Here is a 25,965-nt window from a genome sequence, read left to right on the forward strand (position 1 = left end):
ACCTACCTACTTATATAATAAATATTAAAATAAATTAATATACTACTTACATTAGAAATTTCGTTTAATAATTTTAAGATTTGACAGTTCAGTTAGAAAAATATAAAAAAAAAATATTACTCAAGGGAAAGAAAATAAGCTTTCAACCTCTTCTTGAAAGAGGTAATAGAGGGACTCTCTTGTATGTGGGAAGGGAGTTTGTTCCATAACTGGACAGCTCGATACGATAAAGAGTTGTCCATAAAGTGTATCCAGTATATATTACCAGAGGGAGACTTTGTACAAAAGTCGATTGCTTGGGTACCTCTATCCCATTCATGTTTCTACCGTGAAGCGGTTGTGTTTGCATGGCTGTGTTTCGGTTTGAAGGGTGGGATATGGCGTGAATTTTCAGGGTACAGAGGAATAACACCTGAGTCCTCAGGGATGGTAAAGCATGCGGGGTATTATGGGCGAAACAGTATACTCTGTTGTGTCCATGGTGCTGCTTATGTCTGTGGGCGACGGTTACTACTTTCCATCAGGTGGGCCGTCAGCTTGTTTGCCATTCTAAGTTGTATAAGAAAAAAAATCTTCTATATATAGATAAGAATTATATATTATTGTAAGTTAATATTTATAAATATTGAAACGTGGGTGTCGAAAGAGGCGACTAAGGGAGGGCGAAGATTGGCCAGAAGCGTCCCTCTTAAAACATCTTTAAAAGCCTAACTGCGGTTGTCAACCTGCCTGCCAAGCGTAGCAACTACTGACAAAGCACTCCTTATGGGGAAGGCTTATGTCCAGCAGTGGACAGTTAATGGCTGAAATAATAATAATAATAATAAAATATTTGTTCAAATTAATTACACTTCGTTGGGAATTTAATTTTGCAAATTCAGCTGAGACACACGAGCAAGAAATTTAGTGTTTTTATTTTTTATTTTGGAAAGAAAGTTGAAATTGACAAGGTAATGCAATTTTTACAAGTATCATATTGATAAAATCTTTATAATCAATAGTAGTATTGTCGAATTGTTCAATCTCTACTAGAAACATGCGTCCACAAGTATGACGGATGAGCCAAACATCGTTATGTTTGATTACAATATGGCGGCGTGACGGGTCGGGTCGCTGGGCTCCCTATAATATGATTGAACACAACGATGACTGACTCGTCCGTCATACTCGTGAACGAGTGCTTCTAGTAGGTCTGTTCGAGAATACTGTGATTGATTGTAGCTTGGTAGCTTATTATTTTCTTTATCATTATAAATACGAAATATGCGGTAGTCGTTTTATCCATTCATATTTTTTTTGTTATAAACTTCAGTTATATTTGAAAAAAGCTTGCTCGTCGCTTTTCAGCTTCTCGGCTGAAATCGCATTCCGAACTGGGCGGTAGTTTGTATAAAAAATGGCTATTATCAAAAATATTTATTATTATTACGTGAGGAGCGTCATGACCCGGCTTACCAGACCATTTCTAATCTAGACATTATACCCACGACTAGCTTCAAGATACGAGACTACGTCAATAATATTGATACCAAATTGAATGTGGCAATCACACACACATATATATATATATATATATATATATATATATATATATATATATATATATATATATATATATATATATAATTTTATATAATACTTTCATTTATAATATTTTAATTTTGTAATAATTGGGTATTATTTTTTTATTTATATGTACATGATTGATTAAATAAATTTAAGTCAACTTTCAAAGAATTACAAATTTTTGAAATAACACATATTACCTCAATATAATATTTTGTAGAAATTTTTTAAATTATTTTCATGTAATGTCTATTTTTAATCTTGATTCGTATGTAAATAGCTTACTTAGCAAATATACGTAAATAGCGTTTACTTAGCAAATGATGCGTTATATTTTTCTAATGTTTGTTTATTGGATGAATAATCCAAATAAAAATTTATATTAATTAATTAACTTTTTTTTTATTTACCATCATTAAAATTAACTTATTACAATGTATATATATATATATATATATATATATATATATATATATATATATATATATATATATATATAATACACAAATATAATAAGTACGTATATCGGCATTGTGAGAGGTAATAATTCTTCAGACGCGATTTGAAATTTGAAAATGTATGTTTTTGTATTGTGGATATGTCTAAACAAAGAAACAAACGAATAAATAAATAAATAATGGAATAAATAAATAAACATCAGCAAAATGTCTTAGATCCAAGATGGCAGCATTACCTCTTTGGATTTTTAAACTTATTCTACCAACTCTTGGGTCACCAGTAACCGCGACGAGGCCCGGTGCGATCGTCCAATAGAAACGCTTTGCATCTGATATTAATTATTTTTAGAAAATTTACAGCACCGACATATATCCATAGTTTAATATCAACACCTCAACTATTATTAGAACGACAAATGATTTATACCAACACTAATAAAATACCGCTTGATTTATATATAATAAAATATTTAAAAAAAACTTTTCGTGTAAATAATCATATGTATGATTTATTATGGAAAATACACTACACCATTCCATTCACGGATCGGCGTGCTGTCACGTTCATTTCCTTTGCGCATGCTTTTCGTCTTTACGGTAAAAGATGTGGCCATTCAGTGAGATCCGAAGCTTTATTAGCGGCAGTCGCCTGCAAGTTTGTTAGACATAAAAATTTGCACGTGTAAAGAATGTTACGAAAATATTTCGAGTGTTTTACGTTTATTGTGAATGATTCGCGGTGTGTGAGAATTAAGTAGTGCAAATTGAAGGAGTTATGTCACTAATTAAGTTTAGTTCGATTTGAGTTGGTGTTGGGAAAAAGTTGAAACTGTATAATTGTAAATAAGTAATTATGAATAACATTTATGTGTACATAAAAAAAAACTTAAAAATAAAATTGGATAACTTCACAAATATATGTTTTAAGAATTGTAAATACAAATGTGGAATGTGCAATCAACAGTGCAATATTGAAGTGAATGTGAGAAAAGACAATAAGTGAAAAAAATGATTGAAATTTAAAACAATGTTTTCAAATGCAACGTCAAAGGATTTCACCCCATTGCAGGGTATAAATATAAGTGGTGGTTTCAACGCGACATTTCAGTTCGGCAGTGAATTGGACATATTTTTTCAGCCGGAAAATGTTTTGATAACTTTGTACGTTCCTATAATATTGTTGTCACTCGTGGCCAATATACTGTTGATAATTGTCGCTGTTAAATGTAACTACACCAAGAGGTAAGTGACGTTTTAGAAATATACGTAGGTTTAAAGTTTAAGGTCATGACCGTTAAATGAACTGTACCGAAATTGATTCGTGCCAATTTTTATTCGAGTGAGATATGAAATACTTTGGAAACTTTCCGCTCATGTCTTCTTATACGGATAACAAATACGTGATTGATAAATCTATTTATAAGCCGACGAATTTTACTAAGCGATCTCTTAATGCTAGAAACAAAGCCAAACCCCTTTATTTATAAATATTGAATCTTTCTTCAAATCTACTTTAACTATTACAGTGTTTTTCACTTTCTTTTTTTATATTTGTTTCCTGTTTTGTGGTATTATTCACAACATTTGGCTCATAAGAAAAATAATTTACAAAAAATATAACGTCACACTACTTCAAGATAAAAGTGTATATTCAATATGGCCCCAAAAACTTACAACAAACTAGCAGATAAAACAATTACCTATAACAGATTTTAAATCCAAATTACGCTGAATTTTAATAAATAAATTTACTTATGACTTGTACACCTTCCTGACAGATTTATTATTTAATTCCAAAAATGTAGATAATTTTTTTTACATTTTTAAAATATTGATATATTTATATATTACTGATACATTTGACATACAAATATAATGTAATTAATTTAATTTATATGTATTGTGTTTTAATATTGTATTATATTTAATGTTTGTTATACCTACATGTTATAATGCAATATGCTGTTGGTGTTCCTTAAATAAATAAACAAATAAATTTATTAATAAAATAATAAATGTTATATAACAATTTATATGTCCAATTATGGGGGAAAAAATAGCGTTCTATAATTGTAAATAATAATATCTATTTGTACATATGTTTATACAAATAAATTATTGATTGATTAATTTCTTTCATGTTCAGAATTTACCAGAGGGAGATTTTGTAGTAAAGTCGTTTGCTTGGGCACCTCTGTCCTATTCGTGTTTTTACCGTAAAGTAGTTGTTGCATGACTGTTTTTTAGTTTGAAGGGTGGGCGATTATTATATGACAGTGAATTCACAGGGTACAGAGAAATAATACCTTAGTCCTCAGGAATGGCAACGCATAGGAGGTATTATGGGCGAAACAGTATACTCTGTTATGTCCATGGTGCTGTTCATGTATACAGACGACGGTTACCACTTTCCATCAGATGGGTCGTCACCTTGTTAGCCATTCTAAGTTGCGTAAAAAAAAAGAAAAAAAAACATTAAAATAATCTACGAGTATATATCTTTTTAAATAAAAAAAGATTTTTTCTAATCGGTCTATAACTGAAGGAGTTATGAGGAAACAGAAAAATACAACTTAATTTAGAACTTCCTTTTTCAAGTCGGTTAAAAGGTAGAAACTTAATGCCTGACAAACTAACGTGCAATAGAAACTGACGGATTTCAAGATATGTGTTCTGCAAAGGGATTTCAGGAAATCCCATACTTTAAACAAAGATTCAAAAGGTTTTCCCGGAATGGAAATCTCATGGGCGCGAGAGACAATTGCAGGTATCTATGCGGACAAAGCCGCGAGAAATAGTTCTTATTTGGATAGACGAAATTTAATGAAGCTACGTAATAAATAGTTTAATTATTAAAAATCGTCATCATACCAACCTTTAACCGTCCACTGCTGAACATAAGCCTCCCCTTGGGGGGTTTTGCTAGTAGTTGCCACGCTTGGCAGGTGGATCAGCAACCGCAGTTAGGTTTTGATGATGTTTAAATAAGGACGCTGCAGAGGGAAAAGGGATTGTTAGTAATGGAAACTGAGAATCCCATTGCTAGCAATATACCCAACCAGGTCGACCTCCTCGCGGTTCCCCCTGGAAACTATCATGGTTAATTCCTGATGAATTCATCATGATGGGCTAACTGGCCTGTTTTTATTCTCATCTATCACCCTTCACTGGTGCTCCGCCAACGAATCCCGTTAGCGCAGGCGGGGTTACCATACCATTTTAACCCATAAAAAAAAAATAAGGACGCTGCTGCCCATCCCTTGACTATTTAGTTTAAAGTTAGAAAATGGTAACCGTCGCCTATAGACATGAGCAGTACCATGGACATAACAGAGTATACTGTTTCGCCTATGATACCCCCATGCGTTGCCATTCCTGAGGACTCAGGTATTTTTCCTTTGTACCCAGTAAATTCACGCCATATTCCACCCTTCAAATCGAAACACAGCCATGCAAACACAACTGCTTCACGGTTGAAACACGAATGGGACGGAGGTACTCAAGCAATCGACTTTTGTACAAAGTCTCCCTCTGGTAAAACGGACGGTGCTGCAAATCTCTCGTCCTCCATTAGTGGCGACTACGACACCCACGGTAAAGGAAGGGATAGCCTATTTTACGCCGGGACCACATGGCCATATTAATAATACCATTCTAATGTTATTCGAATTATTCGGGTCGTGATGTCATTATTTCATTAGGCATCTTTTGAAATTACTTGGAAAATCTTGGCTATCTTCTAATTTAATATCATCGTGATGTAGTTGTAACGAGACATTACTAATCATAGTAACTGGGTAATTACATAATTAAGTTCATTTCCATGTAATAACATATTGATACTAAGAAATGCTTGTTGCTGTGTGGGATTATTAGAGATTAGCCATATTTCGCTGTGTTAAAAGCTATGTGTTAGTGTATAAAAATACCTAAAGTAATCCTTTGATTTTGTTGTTTATTGGATGAAAATGGAATGGTAACCCCGCCTGCGCTAACGGGATACGCTGGCGGGGCACCAGTGAATGGTGATCGATGAGGATGAAAACAGGCCAGTTAGCCCATCATGATGAATTCATCTGGAATTAACCATGATAGTTTCCAGGGGGAACCGCGAGGAGGTCAACCTGGTTGGGTATATTGCTAGCAATGGGATTTTCAGCCTCCATTACTAACAATCCCTTTCCCCCCTAATCCTTTGATTGTCCAATAATCCTACCATAAAAGACTAGGGGAACGATATTTTAGCATTGTTAATATTTTTAAACGGTATGTATCATGTAATTTTAATATTAAATTTGTGTTTCGTTCGGACCCGAAATTTCGGAAAAAATTTCATGGTAGACCCTCAGTTTTCATCAGGTGGTAAATTTTGATAAAGAATTAAAACTTTCAAAGTAATTTTATTATTAAATTTATAAGTATCTTTTAGATAAGGGGCGTTTCAACTTAGGCCTTGCCATCACTTCATTTCATGAGATAATCAAGTGCGAACCCAATGTCCAATACAAAAAGAACACGGGTCGGTCTAACGTAGCTATCAGACATAAACTTGTGTACAGGCGATGTTATCTATGGTGTTTTATAAGCTTCACAGAACATCCTGTGACGCCCTTTGCGTTTGTATACACAATAAATTGAAAAGTAACTCACCATTAGAATCCATTAAGCCCGCCAAATAACTTGAATCCGCATCCATCATCTATACGGGCTTGATGCGTTTTACGCCTACGTAAGGCAACCGGCATTCAAAGAGATTGAAAAATACGTCAGTTGATATTTGTATTTCTGTGCCATTGGCAAAAATGCTCTCAGTTAAAATCAAACTGTGCAGAAAATATAACAATGTTTGTATAACCTTGATATTTTCCAACAATCCTTGCAACGTTATATTAAGCCTGCCAATTTGTTACTTTAAATTTGTAGCCGTCATTCTTTTAATGTTTCTAAAATCGAATGTTATGCTGAGCAGTCATTGGAGTGCAAATTTAATGCTGTTTTATGTAATATTTATTTTATTAATGTATCAATTTGTTATCTGTTGTTTTGCTATAAATAAATAAATAAACGCAATCATGTAACAGAAAAGTTAAATAAAAAGGTAAATATGTATTGGATGATTCACCTGAGTCATCAGGAATGGCAACGCATGGGGGAGTATCATGGGCGAAACAGGATACTCTGTTATGTTCATGGTACTACTCATGTCTATAGGCGACGTTAAGTTAGGCTAAGTTGAATAAAAAAAAATGTAGAAACACAAATGAGACAAAAAATAAAAAATAAATTATAATAAGATAATGTATGATATAAATATAAATACGCGATAATTCTAATAAAAGGAATTCATATTGAAAAAATTGTCAGCCAAGCGTGGCAACTATTGGAAAAAACTCACAAGATGTTCAGCAGTGGACAATTTAAAGGCTGATATGATGATGATGATGATGATGTTGATGGTCCAAGCGTTAAAGCATTAAGAGGTAATAACAAACTCACTTACACATTCCTATCGCTATTTTTTTTAATGGGTGAAAATGGAATAGTAACCCCGCCCGCGCTATCGGTATACACCGACGAGGCAACAGTGGAAGATGATAGGTGAGAAAGAATGCAGATGAGTTGGCCCACCATGATGAATTCGACAAGAATTAAACATGATGGTTTCCAGGGGGAACCGCGTGGAGGTCGACCTGATAGGGTATATTGTTCGCTATGGGGACTAACCTCCCTATTACTAACAATCCCTTTCCCCCCTTCTATCGTAATTGAGAACGTCTCAAACTATACTTGTTAAGACTAATTGTACAAATTAAAATAGACGACCTATTTACTATATTTCATTTCCAGATACAAGTTTACAAATTCTATTTTCCCTTCAAGACATTGCTAACAAGATGTTTGCTGATCGTAAAACACAAATGAATCCTACTTTAATTTAGAGACACAGCGGGAATTGTCAATTAGGTAAATATCTAGTTCCAATTGTAACTAAATCTAGAATGGTATTGTCTACGTGTATTTTATTAGTTGTACGTCATTTACATTGAATCGATAGATAGATAGATAGATAGATACTCTTTATTGTATCCTCCAAAAGATTACAGTAGTAGACTTATTATAAATATAAACAATTACAAGAAATGTTCACAGTGAGAAAACAATGGACGACCTTGTCGCTAAACGCGATCTCTTCCAGGCAACCTTTGGATGGAGAGAAGTAGTTGTAAACAGTTTGATTGGAGGCACGACGAAAGTTTTGTTATTTTAAATATATATAGATATAAAATGTATGCAATAATATAAATGTATATTTCTACTCTCAGAGGGAGACTGTACAAAAGTCGATTGCTTGGGTACCTCTGTCCCATTCGTGTTTCAACCGTGAAGCAATTGTGTTTGAATGGCTGTGTTTCAGTTTGAAGGGTGGAATTCGGCATGAATTTACTGGGTACAGAGGAATAACACCTGAGTTCTCAGGAATGGCAACGTATGGGGGGTATCGTGGACGAAACAGTATACTCTGTTATGTCCATGGTACTGCTCATGTCTATAGGCGACGGTTACCACTTTCCATCAGGTGGGCCGTCTGCTTGTTTGCCATTCTAAGTTGTATAAAAAATAAAAATAGTTCTGAACGCTACTGCCCATCCCTTGCCCTTCTTTACTCGTCTTTTACGCCACCCAAGGGATAGGAAGGGGTGGCCTATTCTATGCCGGGACCACACGGCAAACTATTATATTATACACACTTTAATATGAAGGAGCAGAGTTGACAAACATCCATAAACTTTATACCCTTCATATAACTGTATGAGGGTCACCATATTTACGTTTTCCTATGAATCATCATGAAGTTTGGACACAATTGTTCAAGGTCGGCTGAAGACAAACGGAGTTTTACCATAACAAAATTATGAAGGTCCCGTGTTTATCATTCGGTCTCGTTATGGAATTAGAAATATAAACAAAAACCAGCCTACTTTAACGTTACTGTAACATTTAATCAGGTAAACAAAGCTGTTTAATTTAAAATGACGTTGTTTATCTATATATGTATTTAAAAGAGTAGGCTGCATGACTGAATGACTGACCTATATATCAATGCTCAGCCGAAATTGTTTGATTTAAAATCTTAAAATTTTGCAAATAGGTTTTTTTTATACAACTTAGAATGGCAAACAAGCTGACGGCCCACCTGATGGAAAGTGGTAACCGTCGCCTATAGACATGAGCAGTACCATGGACGTAACAGAGTATACTGTTTCGCCCATGATATTCCCCATGCGTTGCCATTCCTGAGGACTCAAGTATTATTCCTCTGTACCCAGTAAATTCACGCCATATCCCACCCTTCAAAACGAAACACAACCATGCAAACACAACTGCTTCACGATTGAAACACTGAATGGGACAGAGGTACCCAAGCAATCGACTTTTGTATAAAGTCTTCCTCTGGTGAAATAAAGGAATGAAAATTTCATCGAACGAAGAGAACGAACGCAGCCGCAGGAAAAAACTAGTACTTATTATGAACGAAAACGTTTAAAACGCTTAGTTTAGGACTAGATGACGCTACATGATATGCTTAAGTCTATAAAAGAGTATTATCATACTAAGTACGACAAAACCATGGCATAATAATGAGAAGAGAATTGCCATGTGGTCCTGGCATAGAATAGGCCCCCCCTTCCTTTCCCGTCGATGTCGTAAGAGGTGACTAAGGGAACTTAATGGCCGAGAGATAAGTAACAGCGTCCCTTTAAAAACATTATTATAAGCCATTACAATTGACAACCTGCCTGCCAAGCTTGGCAACTATTGGCAAAATCTCAATACTAAACCGCCATGAGGAATGCTCCTGTTCCTTATGGCAGTCTGTGGGGGAGGCTTAAGTTTAACAATGGACAGATAATGGCCGAAATAATGAATATTTTTTTTTATTTATTTCACACTTGTTTGTTGATTTGTTAAACAATTTTCAATACGTATAGTTTAGTACAAAAGGCGGTCTTATTGCTAAGCAATCTCTTCCAGACAACCTTTGGGTAGAAGGAATTAAAGCATAAATAGGTAGGTGGCGCGTTAAAAAAAAAATAGATTTGTAAAAAATAATATCTGTGACAGCATAGTCATATACACATACATAAATAAACACATACATCCAAACATATACATATATATACATACACATACATATATAAATATATATACATACATATACATATATATATACATAAATAATGAGAAACATCATTAAAAAATTTGCTTAATGTAAAAAAACAACAAGTGCGTTAAAACAGGCACAGACCTTGAATCAATGGAAAAATAAATATGTTACACAAAAAAAAAAGCTTTTAATAAAACTTTCTGGGGATTTACCCGCATTTAATTGTCTATTCAACGGGGAATTAAAAGTTGGGTATTTTCGTGTACTAATTAAAAACGTTGTACTTATTTAATAGCTCTTAACAAGGGTTTACTAACTTAACGAAATATCGACATTGTTCATTGTACAAATGTTTATTAGGCCCACGAGAAATATTTCATGGACAGAATGAGAAACTGTAATTATATTTTATAATAAATTACTAATTACTTTGTAATTTTAATTAAATATTATTATATAATGATACTGTAATTGACGTAATAAATTCTTATTTTAATTTTAATTTGTAGTTAATTTATGTTTCATTGATTCGTGTTTTATTTATTTCTAAATAGTTCTAATACTAATTAATATATATTAAAAATAAATCATAGTAATAAAGTAAATGTAACGTAAACTATGGATATATATAATATCTGAAATAAAAGATATGTTTTTATATTATTTTATTTATTAAGAAAATGAAATATAAATGTTGTTATTTGAATTTGTTGATATTTTTTATTGCTACCATGAGTTATCTGTTTGTTTGTCATTGCAAGATTCATAAAAAAAGAAGTAAAATTTACAATATACATTAAAACAATACAAATCTTTCATTTTGTTATTTTGTATATGTTTTCCATTTTTAATAACACAGAAGGCACAAGAGCATGTAGCTTACCTGGTGGCAAGTGACTAATGCTGCCCCATGAGTACCCGCAATATCAGAGGTTTTGCAGGTGTGCTGCAGGCCTTTTAAAAAGGAATATGCTCTTTTTTCACTAAGATGGTAATGGACAATGTTCTGGAAAGAGGGATGTATGAACATTTAAACCTTTTTCCATGGCTAATTGAAATGTTTTCTGTAAACTTTTTTCCAATGTGTCCCTTGTTTTAATACCTTTTAAAAATATCTTTGTACCTGGATGAAATATCATCTAAGCTCAATTACGTGGTTGCGCATTCTCATTAATGTTCTGTGAACTTTGCGAGTTGAACGATCATTGACTCTGTGTCAGGGCTGGGCAATATGTACTATATATAGTTTCAATATATATATATATTGGCCAAATAACGGATATATTAAATATCGATTACCCTATATATTTTTATCAAAATAAATATAAATTCTATGATATATAGTTTTGATATCTATATATTGACCAAGTAATAGATTTATTGAAATATCGATTACGCAATATATTTTTAAAAATATTTATATCGAAATGAATATAGATATCCTACTAACATGGGCGACATTGAAATATGTGTTAACCTTTTTACCACCATCAATCCAAAGGAACAGAAACTCGACTAAATTACACGTAAGTCATTCAAGTTGTTCTTACAGAAAAATATATATTTTAATACATTTATGAATGCTGTCAGCATAATGCCACGCTGCCTCGATATGGTGCATTGGGAGACTATGCACCACATCGAGTTATAATTAGTTGTTAGTGTTTTTATTTAAAAAATCGTATAAGTTTGAATTATTATAAGATAGTAAAGTTGATTTATGATAATATAATCATCTTTACAATTTAACAACAGAAAGTTTCAGTAAATCTTGTGTTATAAAAAAAAAATTAAGTAATATATACATATCAGTACCACCCAATATATAGATATCGGAGTGATACCGATATTACACATGCTTATGTCACTCTATATTGGAAGCCTGTGAATAAATCGGACGGTTTTATATTAGGGTTCTTGCCATAATAATTATATATACGCACAAAATGTTAAATTGCTTTCTATACTCTCTATAAAATTTTGTTTGAAATTTATTTAAAAAGCGTCGATCGTTTTCGTTGTTGGACGGTAGATTATGGTATGTAAATGTTTATGTTTATTTTAAATTGTCTGTGTGTTGGCGTAGTACGTATAAAAGTTGAGACTGATCGTAACAATATTTTCATTCTTACAATATCTTACATATATAGGTAGATAGATAGATAGACAAACACTTTATTTGAGCCATTTATGACACACGTAAATTAATAAGTAAAATTATACAATCTGATTATTTACATTTTTTCAAATATAACATATAAAACAAAAAATGAATACTGGAGATATGTTTTCACCAAGTGTGTCGCAGTGACCCAAAAAGGCTACAGCTCAGTGATACTTTTGCTTAAAAGCAAAGCACTGATTTTCAGCTGTAATCTGATACTATATATCTACATATATATTATTATACTACACTGTAAAACTCATAAAAGAATTATCACTTTTTCGACAGTTGGTAATAAAAAACAAAAACAAGGAAAAACAAAGAAATTCCAAAAAACAAATTCGTTATGAGGATTCCATTTTTTCTTTTGATATATTGACATCTGAAAACATGAAATTTGTTATGCACAAAGAGCCTAATCAAATGGAGGTCCTCGAACCGAATCATGCAACGTATTCGTACGAATTTACTGGGTACAGAGGAATAAAACCTGAGTCCTCAGGAATGGCAACGCATGGGGGATATCATGGGCGAAACAGTATACTCTGTTATGTCCATAGTACTGCTCATGTCTATAGGCGACGGTTACCACGTTCCATCAGGTGGGCCGTCAGATTGTTTGCCATTCTAAGTTGTATAAAAAAAAAACACATATAAGTATCTACCTGATAATGAAACTGACTTTTCAATAATAGTTTTAGAGTGCTGTTGGGGCTACCTCGCTTTTGTAGCGCTTCTAGCATGTTTGCTTAATCTCGCGTAGATGATTACTACGCTATAAGGAGAAGGAGAACTGCATTATTGCTACACAGGGTTAGGACAAGCACTGACAGCATTCTGAAAGTAATAGGCGAGAAATGTAACTTGCCTATAATTGGGCAATTCCTTCAGATGCTGTTCAAGTCGCCTGGCTCACATCTCAGTGCATTGCTTAAATTAAATTAATTTGTTTTTCTTTTTTTCTAACATAATTTGTAAGAAAATTGTTACTTACAAAATGGACCAAATTATAATCTGAATAATAAAGTATATTATTATTATTAACATATTAGCCCCTAACTGTCCACTGCTGAATATAAGCCTCCTCCTAGGAGGCTTTGGAGATCTTTTAGGGTGGACGCTGTGCCCATCCTTCGCCTTCTCTTAGTCGTCTCTTATGACATCCACGGGAAAAGAAGGGATTGCCTGTTCTATGCCGGGACCACACTTTCAATTTATATATATAATATATACACGTGTAAATACATATAAAATAAAGACATACATATTCCTATTAGTTGTAAGTCTGTGCTGTATTTGCCATTCACATATGGTGTGTTGTAGTAAAAAATGTCCATCAATCTATCTATATATCTACCTAAATGGTCGGTTTACACCATCATAGCTATTAAGAGAGTGCATTAGTGAGTAGGTTTTAGTTGATACGTGTAAACTGTATGTAGTTTTTAATGATACCTGTAGCTTTAATAGGACTCCTCACATAAAACTCTTCAAGAGCCACAAGAAACATTACAAGTACGATTAAAGCTAAGGATTAAAGAAAGAAAGGAAAAAGAAAGTAAGAAAGAAAGAAAGAAAGAAATGAAGAAAGGAAGAAAGGGAGAAAGGGAGAAAGGAAGGAAGAAAGAAAGAAAGAATATTTATTAAAGAAAATTATTATTAAAGAAATATTTATACAATACTATATCAGTCGTTAACTGTCCACTGCTGAACATAGGCCTCCCAACATGGGAAGTTTTGCCAGTAGTTGCCATGCTTAGCAGGCAGATTGGTAACCACAGTTGGGGTTTGGTGATATTTTAAGTAGAATGCTGCTGCCCATTCCACTATCAAATAGTTCCCTTAATCGCCTCTTACCACATCCATGGGAATGAAAGGGGTGGCTCTTTCTATACCAGTATATCATATGGCAATATAACATAAATGGGGGAAAAGGGATTGTTAGTAATGGAGACTGAGAATCCCATTGCTAGCAATATACCCTACCAGGTCGACCTCCTCGCGGTTCCCCCTGGAAACTATCATGGATAATTTCTGATGAATTCATCATGATAGGCTAACTGGCCTGTTTTCATTCTCATCTATCACCCTTCACTGGTGCTCCGCCAGCGTATCCCGTTAGCGCAGGCGGGGTTACCATACCATTTTTACCCATCAAAAAAAATATATATAACATAAATGTTACAATAGCAGTGGTATTAGATTATTCATTAATTTTATCACAGATTAGTTCAATATCTAAAGTTCTGATAGTTTACAAGCAATCGGGGTCGCCATTATAATTGCTTGATCGAATTTAGCGGACATCCATCAATCCTATTCGAATTATCTGTAAAGCCCACGTCAATGGGTATTATTCAGAATAAATTAAAGGTCGCCCTTTCGCGTTGAATTCCCAAATTTCAATATGTCGGCGCTGAAACTGAATTTGAATGTATAAAATATTATATCATGTGTTTTTTTTATTAGTTTCTTTTTTTTTTATGATAGATTACTTACTGAAAATTACAAAGAAACTGCCGACCTAACTTATGGAAAGTGATAACCGTCGCTTATAGTCATGAACAATACCATGGGTCGCTAGGTGGGAAAGGGTCTGTTAGAAATGGAGTTTGACAGCCCCACTAGCAATATGCCCTATTAGGTCGATCTCCACGAGGTTTCTCCCCGGAAACCGGGGAGAAACCTCGTGGAACCGAAACCGGAACAATTCTTGTTGAATTCGTCACGATGGGCTAACTGACCTGCTTCATGCTCACCTATTATCCTTCACTGGTGCCCCGCCGGTGTATATCGATTGCGTGGGTGGGGTTAACATCCCATTATTATCCATTAAAAAAAAAGGACACCAACAGGTAATAGAATTTCGGTACTACACGACAATCTATATGTAACATTTACTATTTTTCGTAAACCTTTTGGCCACTGTAAATATTATAAAAAAATATCCTTTCTGAGCGAAAAATGAACAAGGCTTTCTTTTCTTAATTTAGATATTGTTATATTCAAAAACTATATTGCCTTCATATATTATTCATGTGGGTTGTATTGACAAGGGACAGGTACGGTCGAGCAAACACTGTAAGGGTTGCCTACAGCTCATACTGTGTTTGCCTACGTATGGTCCCATACGTACACACACATTCTGTGCAGATGTTGAAGTATCTTTGTTGCTTGGCGCTGACGGCGCAGTATTTTGGAACGTTATTTTGAAATAACTTCAAAAAAGATGCGTTTCTTATTTCAATGGCATATTTTTTTAGGTGAATGATTATTTTGATGATAAGATTTGGTATGCAGTAATGTGTTAATAGTAGAAGATGAGTCTTTAGTATGAGTCCCATACAAATTTTATCACTTTAGATATAATAAATAATTGTACTTTTTTTATGCAACTTAGAATGACAAACAAGCTGATGGCCCACCTGATGGAAAGTGGTAACCGTCGCCTATAGACATGAGCAGTACTATGGACATAACAGAGTATACTCTTTCGCCCATTATTCTCTCCATACATTGCCATCCCGTTTGATTCCATTTGAGGACTTAGGTGTTATTCCTCTGTACTCTGTAAATTCACTGTCATATCCTACTCTTCAAACTGAAATACAGCAATGTCAACACAATTGCTTCAAGCCATGTTAACAATACGAGGGCAATAAAATGAAAAATATCTTTAAAGTAAAATCAATTACGTTAAATTATTTATATATATATTTATTTATTTTATATTATTTTTACAGATCTATTATTTACCTATTTATTCATTAATTTATTCTACTCAAAGGTTGTCTAGAAGAGATTGCTTAGCAAAAAGACCGCCTTTTGTACTACACTATACCTATCAAAAATTGTTCAACAAATCCTGTAATGTTGATGCAATAAAGTGTTAAATAAAAAAATAAATAAGTATACGGTTTATAAATCATCTCATATTTTACTTTCATTTGTGCTTTGCTGAGATTATGAATATACCATATACATAACTAGTAAGAGGCGACCATGGGAACTTTATGGTCGAGGGATGAATACTAGTGTCCCTTTTAAAACACCACCATAAGCCAAATTCCGGTTGCCAATCCGCCTGTCAAGTGTTGCAACTACTGGCAAGATCTTCCCAATAGACTGTCTTAGGGAACACTCCCTTATGGCAGTTTATGGGGAGGCGTATGCTCAAAAATGACGATGATAATTTTATATACAACCAGACATAATCAAATTAACAATCTGGTGACTTTATCTGAAAATTTCAGTCGTGTCTACTTCTATCCAATAATATTAATGCCATACCATATCGTATAGAAGAGTTAAGTGCTTTGTACGTAAATGGAGCTCTGAATGCAGTTTTCAATTAAAATTCCTTTAAAAATGTCGACTTTTAGAACCGGGTATTGTTGTCCATGGTACAATTTTTAATTTCAAGAATGAAACTTTGAAATTCTACTGAAAAGATTTGAATGAAAGATACACAAATATATATATATATATATATATAGACATTCGTTTCTACCGTGAAGCAAGTGTGTTTGCATGGCTGTGTCTGGGTTTGAAAGGTGGGATATGGCAGTGAATTTACAGGGTACAGAGGAATAACACCAGAGTCCTCAGGAATGGCGACGAATGTGAGGTATCATGGGCGAAACAGTATACTCTATTATGTCCATAGTACTATTCATGTCTATAGGTGACGGTTACCACTTTCTATCAAGTAGGCTGTCAGCTTGTTTGCCATTCTAAGCTGCATAAAAAAAAGGATCTATAAAATTATAAAATACGATAGAAAAGTACAAAAGATTCCGATGGGTCAACGTGTGATTGTAAGCTGACCCCAAAAGCGAACTAAATATAAAATCATATTATTTATACAAACTATCTATTATTTAAACTCTATTTTGAAATTAGCTGGATTTATTCGCCACAATAAGTTTGAAGGTTTTGCGGTTTTCACAAATCCGTTCATATTTGAGGAATTTAAACAATGAATCCCCGGTTGTGTTACATTTAGACATCTGTTTATGTTGTAAATCACAAATCTGTTTATGTTGTAAATCACTATTTCCGTATAACCAACTTTAAATTAGCAGTCGAGTAAAACTTTGCCCCAAAAAGTACTATAAAGGTACAATTATTTTTCAAGAACGAAGTTGTTCTAATTCTGATTATTAAAGTTATATTATGGGCAAACCATATCCTCTATCCTTAGATTAAATACATAGAGCATCGAGCCTCAAAAACGGGTCAACTTTTTGTCAGCTAACTGTCAAATTAGCTGATTCGTGTTATTTATCAGTGTTCCATATACTTATGCATAACATATATCTTGACGTATTATTTAATAAATAAAATTAACGTTTACACATTAAAAAGATACAGAAATTATAAGACATAATAAACATAGAAGGTATAAAGGAATCACTCATAATTATTATTCACGCAAAATTGTATGAAACAGTTGCCCCTTTTTTTCGAAGCATTTCTATGTACAGTCTATCTATGTAATCTAAGCCTCTGTCTTAGTTTCATGAATTAGGATTAATCCGAAGTACAGTTCGTCTGTATACTAAATTAGTTAATTTAATCATTTTAACTCGTTCATCATTTCAGCCATAATCTGTTCATTACTGGACATATGCCTCCACTGTAGACTGCCATAAGAGACGGTCCTGAGCTACTTGCATCCACAGACTCCCTGAAATACATTTCAGGTCGTCAATATCTAGTGAGGGGGTCGTCCTACACCGTATTTGCCTGTACGAGGTCGCCACTCAAGAACCTCTCTTCCAACCAGCCCATTGCCACTTCAGCTTATCTTTCCGGCTATGTCAGTTATTTGTTTTATCTTTTACCTCTTTGTTTTGTGTATGTCTATCTATGTCTGTTGTTATTTGTGCAATGCAAATAAATTATATTTCTACTTATCTACTGATCTAGGCATGCGAAGCCACGAAATACAGCTACGAGCAGTGTAAAATACTAATGTATCCTTCTATCTATCTGTGTGAAGCCGACGCGAATCGCTAATCTTTGATTTAGAAAAAAAAAATATCATCAATCATATTGAGAAATCAAAATTGCCCAATGAAGTAAAAACGTTACGTCATATCTTCACCAATTCAGAACTTGCTTTCAAGAATCATCCAAAACAGATTCTCGATTCCCCTTTATTACTTCGACGCGATTACCTCGCTTTCCGAACCGTCTTTGATAAATCCTTTCGTTGCCGACTGCGTTTACTTCCGCACTGGTCTCAAATTATTAATTTATGACGATTGAACCTGCCTCTTTTGTTTGGTTTTTGAAGGAAAAACTGCTTGTTCCTAAAGAACCTTATTTCATTTCGTACAGGTAATAAAAGAATACAAAAAATATTTTATATACCGATTTGTAATAATAATGTATCGTATCACAATCCAATTATCCGCATGTGCAGAAAATATAACAATGTATGCAAGGAGCTTGATATCTTCCAACAATCCTTGCAACGTTATATTAAGGCTGCCAATTTGTTACTTTAAATTTATAGCCGTCATTCTTTTAATGTATATAATATCGAATGTTATGCAGAACAGTTATTGGAGTGTAAATTTAATGCCGTTTTATGTAATATTTATTTTATAAATGTATTAATTTGTAATCTGTTGTCTTGTTATAAATAAATAAATAAATGTAAGAAATTTCTTTAAAAAAAAAAAACAATGATATTTCTTTCGTCGTTCACTATGCGGCACATGACAAAACGTAGTGAAAAACGCTACAAATTAGCGATTGAACAAAAGTCGTATTGGTTTACAGAAAAAAAAAATATGTTATGTATTAGATGAAAAAAAATATTTTATTTATGCATTTATATCTCGTCCTTCATATGTGAATTTATTAAGATTAAATATGTTATTTTTAGCGAAGTATAGTATCCTTGTTTTTTTTTTTTAATCTAAAATATGTTGTTGGACCCGTGCAAATTTTATACAGTTTGAAGTCGCTCATTTCTGTGGAAAAAAATAAATAAATTTATTTTTATGTTCTATCAGCGACCTCATCTAAAATTGGCGAGTATCACCGTCCGAATATCCACTTCATTGCTCCGTCAAACTGAATTGGAAAATCGAATAAGGGTAATCTAAAATTAGCATTTTGCACGCGAAAACAGATCGAAAATTTATATTTAGTGCGCGCGATACTTTCATTGAAGAAATAAAAGAAAGAGGCAAGTTTCTCAGAAAAAATAATTGAATTACAGATTTAATATTATTTCAGTGAAAGATATATTTTTTTAATATATAATATAATATTTCATTAATTTCATTTAATATTTTATTTTTTTAATTTCGTGTGGTAAAGATATGAAATATGGTTTTAATATGGGACTAACACGGAAGCATATTTTATCGTTTCGAACAAGAATTATTAAAATATTAATTTTATTATTATTTTATTATAATTTTATTATTATTAAACTTAACCTATATTTGCTCAAACACGCTTAAAATTATTGAATTAGAGTGTAACTAAAGTCAGTTATTATTTAGAGGATTAAAAATATGATGGCATAAAAATAAAATAAAAAAAAATATATAATTACAAATAAAAAATATAAATAAAATTAAAAATAAATGAAATATAGTTAAATTTAGAATACTTTTGCTTTATTTATAGAGTCGATAATAATACATTTAACATTAAGCTTGAGTTTTGTCTTCCCAATATTTCTACGAAACTACGCTACGAACTTATTCATAGACAATTGGAACTGATTAAAATAAACATCAAAAAGAATAAGGATTTAAAATAATATTGACATAACTAAAAACGACGTTTAGAATAAAGCAGGTGTGAAAAAAATATCCATAGAAACCTTCATTAAAGCAGAATGAAAAATTAGTAATACAAACGATTGGGGTCAGAGTTAGAACTTGTTAATTTTTTTTATGTCAACTTCTTTCTTTCTTTCCCTTGTTTATAATAGAATGAAAATAATCATATTTTTTATTTATACAACTTAGAATGGCAAACAAGCTGACAGCTCACATGATCGAAAGTGGTATCCGTCACCTATAGACATGAGCAGTACCATGGACATAACAGAGTTTACTGTTTCGCCCATGATACCCCCCATGCGTTGTCATTCTTGAGGACTCAGGTGTTATTCCTCTTTACCCAGTAAATTCACGCCATATCCCACCCTTCAAACCAAAACACAGCCATGCAAACACAACTGCTTCACGATCTTTCTTGCTTGAAATCTTTCTTCAAATAGTTTTGATTACAAGCTCTCTTAAATGGTTATTTTTTATTATTGTGCTATTGGGGTCGGAATTTACTATCTGCTGAGAAGAACCCGCAAAATAACTCAACAGTTACTCTTTTCAGATTATTATGTACAGTATAATTTTACATTTGCATGAGTACTGTGGCTAAAATTTGAATTTTTTCTATTTATATGCTTTTTTTTTATACCACTAGGGTGGCAAACAAGCATACGGCTCACCTGATGGTAAGCGGTTACCGTAGCCTATGAACGACTGCAATACCAAGGGTATTTTTTTTTAATGGATGATAATGGAATGGTAATACACTGGCGGGGCACCAGTGAGGGATGATAAGTGAAAATGAAACAGGTCAGTTAGCCCATCGTGACAAATTCAACAATGAATCAATCACAATGGTTTCCAGGGGGAACCGCGAGGAGGTCGACCTGATAGGGTATATTGCTAGCAATAGGGTTGGTAATTCCCATTACTAACAATCCCTTTCCCCCCAATACTAAGGGTATTACGCGCGCATTGCCGATACTGTATAAATACGAGTATGTATTATTAAATGGAAGGTAAGCAAACATGAACGGTCTAGTCCTCACAAGCAGCACCCGTTCACGAGTATGACGGATAAGCCAGCCATCATTGTTAACCATATTATAAAGTAGTTATACCGCTTGGCAGGCAGGTTGGCAACTACAGTTAGATTTTGGTTATGTTTTAAGAGGGACGCTGCTGTCCATCCCTCGACTATTGTGTTCCCTTAATCGCTTTTTATGATACCCACGAGAAAGGAACTTTCACATTAATAGAAAATAATTTTAAACATGTATTAAATATTAAAAAGAAATAATCTGTTCTTATTTATAGTCAGTTAAAATATTTTAATACCTCATCGCTTTCAATAGTTTAATTATATCTTATTTTACTAGAAATTTTAAACACTTCTGTCTATCACAAACGCTGTTTCTCATTAGTTAATTAATCTTCGCTCTAGTAATTAACGTTAATAATAAAATACCGCGATCTAGTAATAAAAATAAAGTTTTATTCTGATAAATTTCCTTTTTCTTGCACGTTTTCCCTTATAAACCTCGGTCTAGTAATTAGGCATAAAACAAATGACCTCATCAACAAAGACCTGAATTTGAAAAGAAAATACAGAGTAATGGTAATTTGTCAAAATTTTGCTGGCCCGTGGCATGACAGCTATTACGACAGTGTTGCCATAACGCTGTGCTATTATAGTAAATTATATGTGTCAAATCCGTTATATTGAAGGGATTGTATTTTTTTTTTATATTTTCTATCATCAGTAACAAATTACGCAGCTTTAAAAAAAAATGTTTTTTTTTTATACAACTTAGAATGGCAAACAAGCTGACGGCCATCTGATGGACATGGACATAACATAATATACTGTTTCGCAAATAATACCCCCCATGCGGTTGCCAAGCCTGAGGACTCAGGTATTATTCCTCTGTACCCTGTAAATTCAGGCCATATCCCACCCTTCAAACTGAAACACAGCCATGCAAACACAACTGCTGGGGGGAAAGAAGTTGTTAACAATGGAGTTTCACTGCCCCATTGCTAGCAATATGCCCTATTAGGTCGACCTCCACGTGGTTCCCCCTGGAAACCATCGTGAACAATTCTTGTTGAATTCGTCACGATGGGCTAACTGACCTGCTTCATCCGCACTTATCATCCTTCACTGGTGCCCCGCCGGTGTATACCGTTAGCGCGGGTGGGTTACTATTCCATTATCACCCATTAAAAAAAAACAACTGCTTTGCGGTTGAAATATGAATGGGACAGAGGTACCCAAGCAAGCGACTTTTGTACAAAGTCTCCCTCTGGTAAAATAGTATTAAAATGTGAAAATTCCACCTTTTGACATTCTATTTGGAAATAATGAAGGAAATAAAAATATTTTTCAATTATCTCTTTGCCAATAAACGTGGACCAATTACATCCAAAACTATTTATTACGTATTTTATTTAGATCAATATTGTTAGTAGGTAGTGAAATAAATAGCTGAATTAAAGAGATAGATGGGCATATAGAGCTATTAATGGATTGAAGGACGAACGGTTGCACGATAAGGGTTCCTTCTTACCTTTTTAGTGTGGAACTTTAAAGAGAAAAGGAATTTATTCGACATATATTTTTTTATCTTTGGATTACACTTTCTGCTTACTATCATGTAAGGTACAAAAACAATGAACATTTTGGCTGTAGGAAATATTTTCTTTGCGTAAATAGCATGCAATTTCAGGGTTTGGTGATCAAATTGAAGTTGACATTAGGGATTGTCGTTCGTGGGTACTTTTTTTTAATGGGTGAAGATGGATCGGAAACCTCGCCTGCGTTATTGGTATACACTGGCGAGGTATTAGTGAAGAGTGACAAGTGAAGATGAAGGCAGGTCAATTGACTCATAGTAAGCAATTGAACAAGAATTAACCACTATAGTTTCCAGGGGAACCGCGTGGAGGTCGACCTGGTTCGGTATATTGCTAGCAGTGGGATTCTCAGTCTTCATTACTAACATCCCATTCCCCCCTATCGTGGGTATTAGGAGATACTAGCTTTTACCCGCAAATTCATTCACATGACAATAATATGTTGATTAACCTGGATACAAAATTATGCATCCAGTAAAGCTCTAATAATATGCCTGAAGATGCCTCGTTGAGAGAAGAAACACGTGTTGCAAAATGTGCGTTAAAAACGATCATCCGAAAAGTGAATGATTTATTCTCAACGCTTGACCACACTATGCCAGTTCACTAAGTGCTTTTTCACGCCACGTTTGAAGGTCAGAAGTCAATCCTGTAGTTGAAGGAAACAGGTCTCGGTAAAGACAATTACGTACTAATACGGTATGGTTCACGTAAGAGTTGGCAAACTTATTTGTATATCATGTATGGATATATCGTCACCTCTATGGCAAATTTACGAATCTGCAGTTTAATCAAATTTGACATTTCTTTAAAAATCTACATTTTGCGTCATACTACTTATTGTGGCTTATTTTCAAATTTCTAACTGTAACGTTAAAGAAATCGAGTAGCTCGAATCTCCATATTTTTATGATATACCCAAAGTAAACTTACTTAGCATAATTTTATAGTATTTTCTATAATAAACACTTTAATTTGAAAATTTCAATATTTATTTTATCAATTTTTCAATCCTAATTTATTTATTTTACATGAATGATTGCTATAACGTTGTTATTTAAACTGAAGTTTTCTCCAAAACACGTGAATTATACCTTGGTATATTTACGAAAGTGGCACTTTGGTTAGTTTGCCAGATATTAAAATAAATGATTTTCTTTGGCAACTTACGAAACTACCACTTTCGTAGATTTGCTGTTGTATAATTCAATACCTAGAAACTCTCATGTATGAAGGTGCAAAGTAACGAATATGCATTTATTTCTGTTACTTGTAATATAATAATGATTAATTAAGCGCATTCAATAAAAAACAGGATTTTAAAACTATAATGTTAGCATGATCTTTTACAGTAGTCTTCTGTCAAAAGTTATTTGCATTCTAATGTTTCAAAACGTTCCCCTGTAAAATGTATCTTTTTCAGTTTCGTAAGTTTACCATAAAGGTGACGATTTGATGTCAGTAGTTTATGGATGTCGTCGTTAGCCCATCTTCGTAGTGCGATATCGAAAATAGAAATATCTAATAAGGGAATGAATGATTATTCTAAGCACTCATGGAATAGGTTAATAGATGTATTCCGACATCCTTTCCCAATTCCTTTATCCATTCGTAATAATATGTCCCCATTAACTTATTAACAATTCCAATTTAAATTTTCGCGCCGACTGGCGACCTCAGTGTTTGAATGTTTTTTTTATACAACTTAGAATGGCAAACAAGCTGACGGCCCACCTGATGGAAAGTGGTAACCGTCGCCTATAGACATGAGCAGTACCATGGACATAACAGAGTATACTGTTTCCCCCACGATTCCCCCCATGCGTTGCCATTCCTGAGGACTCAGGTGTTATGCCTCTGTACCCTGTAAATTCACGCCATATCCCACCTTTCAAACCGAAACACAGCCATGCAAACACAACTGCTTCACGGTTGAAACAAGAATGGGACAGAGGTGCCCAAGCAAACGACTTTTGTACAAAGTCTCCCTGTGGTATTTAGTTAATAACAGGATATTGTTATTTTTTTGTGATAAGCGTTCGCATTATCTATAAATATATGTTTGAGATATAGTTTCAAATACATAAGTTTTTTTTTTTTTAATATTTCAATTTTTCAATTTAATTATTTTCCTCTTAGCAACTCGGCTCTATCAATCGCCATGAAACATGATATACATGTTAGTCGATTATGACGATACACTTCAGAGCAAATCTATGGGATTTTATTCACCTGCCCACAAAACATATTAGGAATCCTTATAATCCAGTAGAAGAGTATGCATTGACGGATATAGAAAGGAGAAATTTGAAATATTAAAAAAAAACTTATGTATTTGAAACTATATCTCAAACATATATTTATAGATAATGCGAACGCTTATCACAAAAAATCACAATATCCTGTTATTAACTAAATACCACAGGGAGACTTTGTACAAAAGTCGTTTGCTTGGGTACCTCTGTTCCATTCGTGTTTCAACCGTAAAGCAGTTGTGTTTGCATGGCTGTGTTTCGGTTTAAAGGGTGGGATATAGCATGAATTTACAGGGTACAGAGGAATAACACCTAGATCCTTGGGAGTGGCAGCGCATGGGAGGTGTCATGGGCAAAACAGTGTACTCTGTTATGTCCATGGTACTGCTCATATCTATAGGCGATTGTTACCACTTTCCATCAGGTGGACCGTCAGCTTGTTTGCCATTCTAAGTTGTATAAAATATATATATATTTTTATAACATTTAGAATGACATACAAGGTGATAGACTTGCCTGATAGAAAAAAGTAACCATCACATATCAATATGAACAGCGTCAAGGCATTCTTGAAAATTATGGCATTATGTTTTGTACCCTATAATTTCACTGCCATATTCAGCCTTTAAATCGAAACATAAATAAATAATGAAGAAGAGAACGAAGGAACATAAAATTGAAAAGGCACAGTTATTTTTGGAGTTGTTATAATAGGTAAGAAAGTAAATAACATTAATTATTTATTTTCTCTAAAATAGAGAGAGCTATTGTACTAATAAATTAAATTAGACCTTTGGTTAAAAATGTCAAAAAGTGTACTAGAGAAGAAATGTTGAGAATTCAATACTACGTAAATTTACAATTTGAAATATCTCTTTTCATTTAAAACTAAAGCTCCAGTCTTGCACGCGTC

The 25,965-nt window shown here is 33.5% G+C and overlaps 1 protein-coding gene across 1 annotated transcript in view; it reads left to right on the forward strand.

The window, feature by feature from the left end:
• Positions 1 to 2,658: 2,658 nt before the first annotated feature.
• Positions 2,659 to 25,965, forward strand: part of LOC113519325 (neuropeptide FF receptor 2-like) — a 134,010-nt gene continuing 110,703 nt past the window's right edge. The window contains exon 1 of the mRNA XM_052894530.1: positions 2,659 to 3,266. Within this exon, the coding sequence (XP_052750490.1) occupies positions 3,052 to 3,266 (215 nt within the window). The 5' untranslated portion in view covers positions 2,659 to 3,051. The remainder of the gene's footprint in view (positions 3,267 to 25,965) is intronic.

Source organism: Galleria mellonella, unplaced genomic scaffold (genome assembly GCF_026898425.1).
Source record: "Galleria mellonella isolate WM207_F2 unplaced genomic scaffold, CSIRO_AGI_GalMel_v1 utg213, whole genome shotgun sequence".
NCBI classification, from domain to species: domain Eukaryota; kingdom Metazoa; phylum Arthropoda; class Insecta; order Lepidoptera; family Pyralidae; genus Galleria; species Galleria mellonella.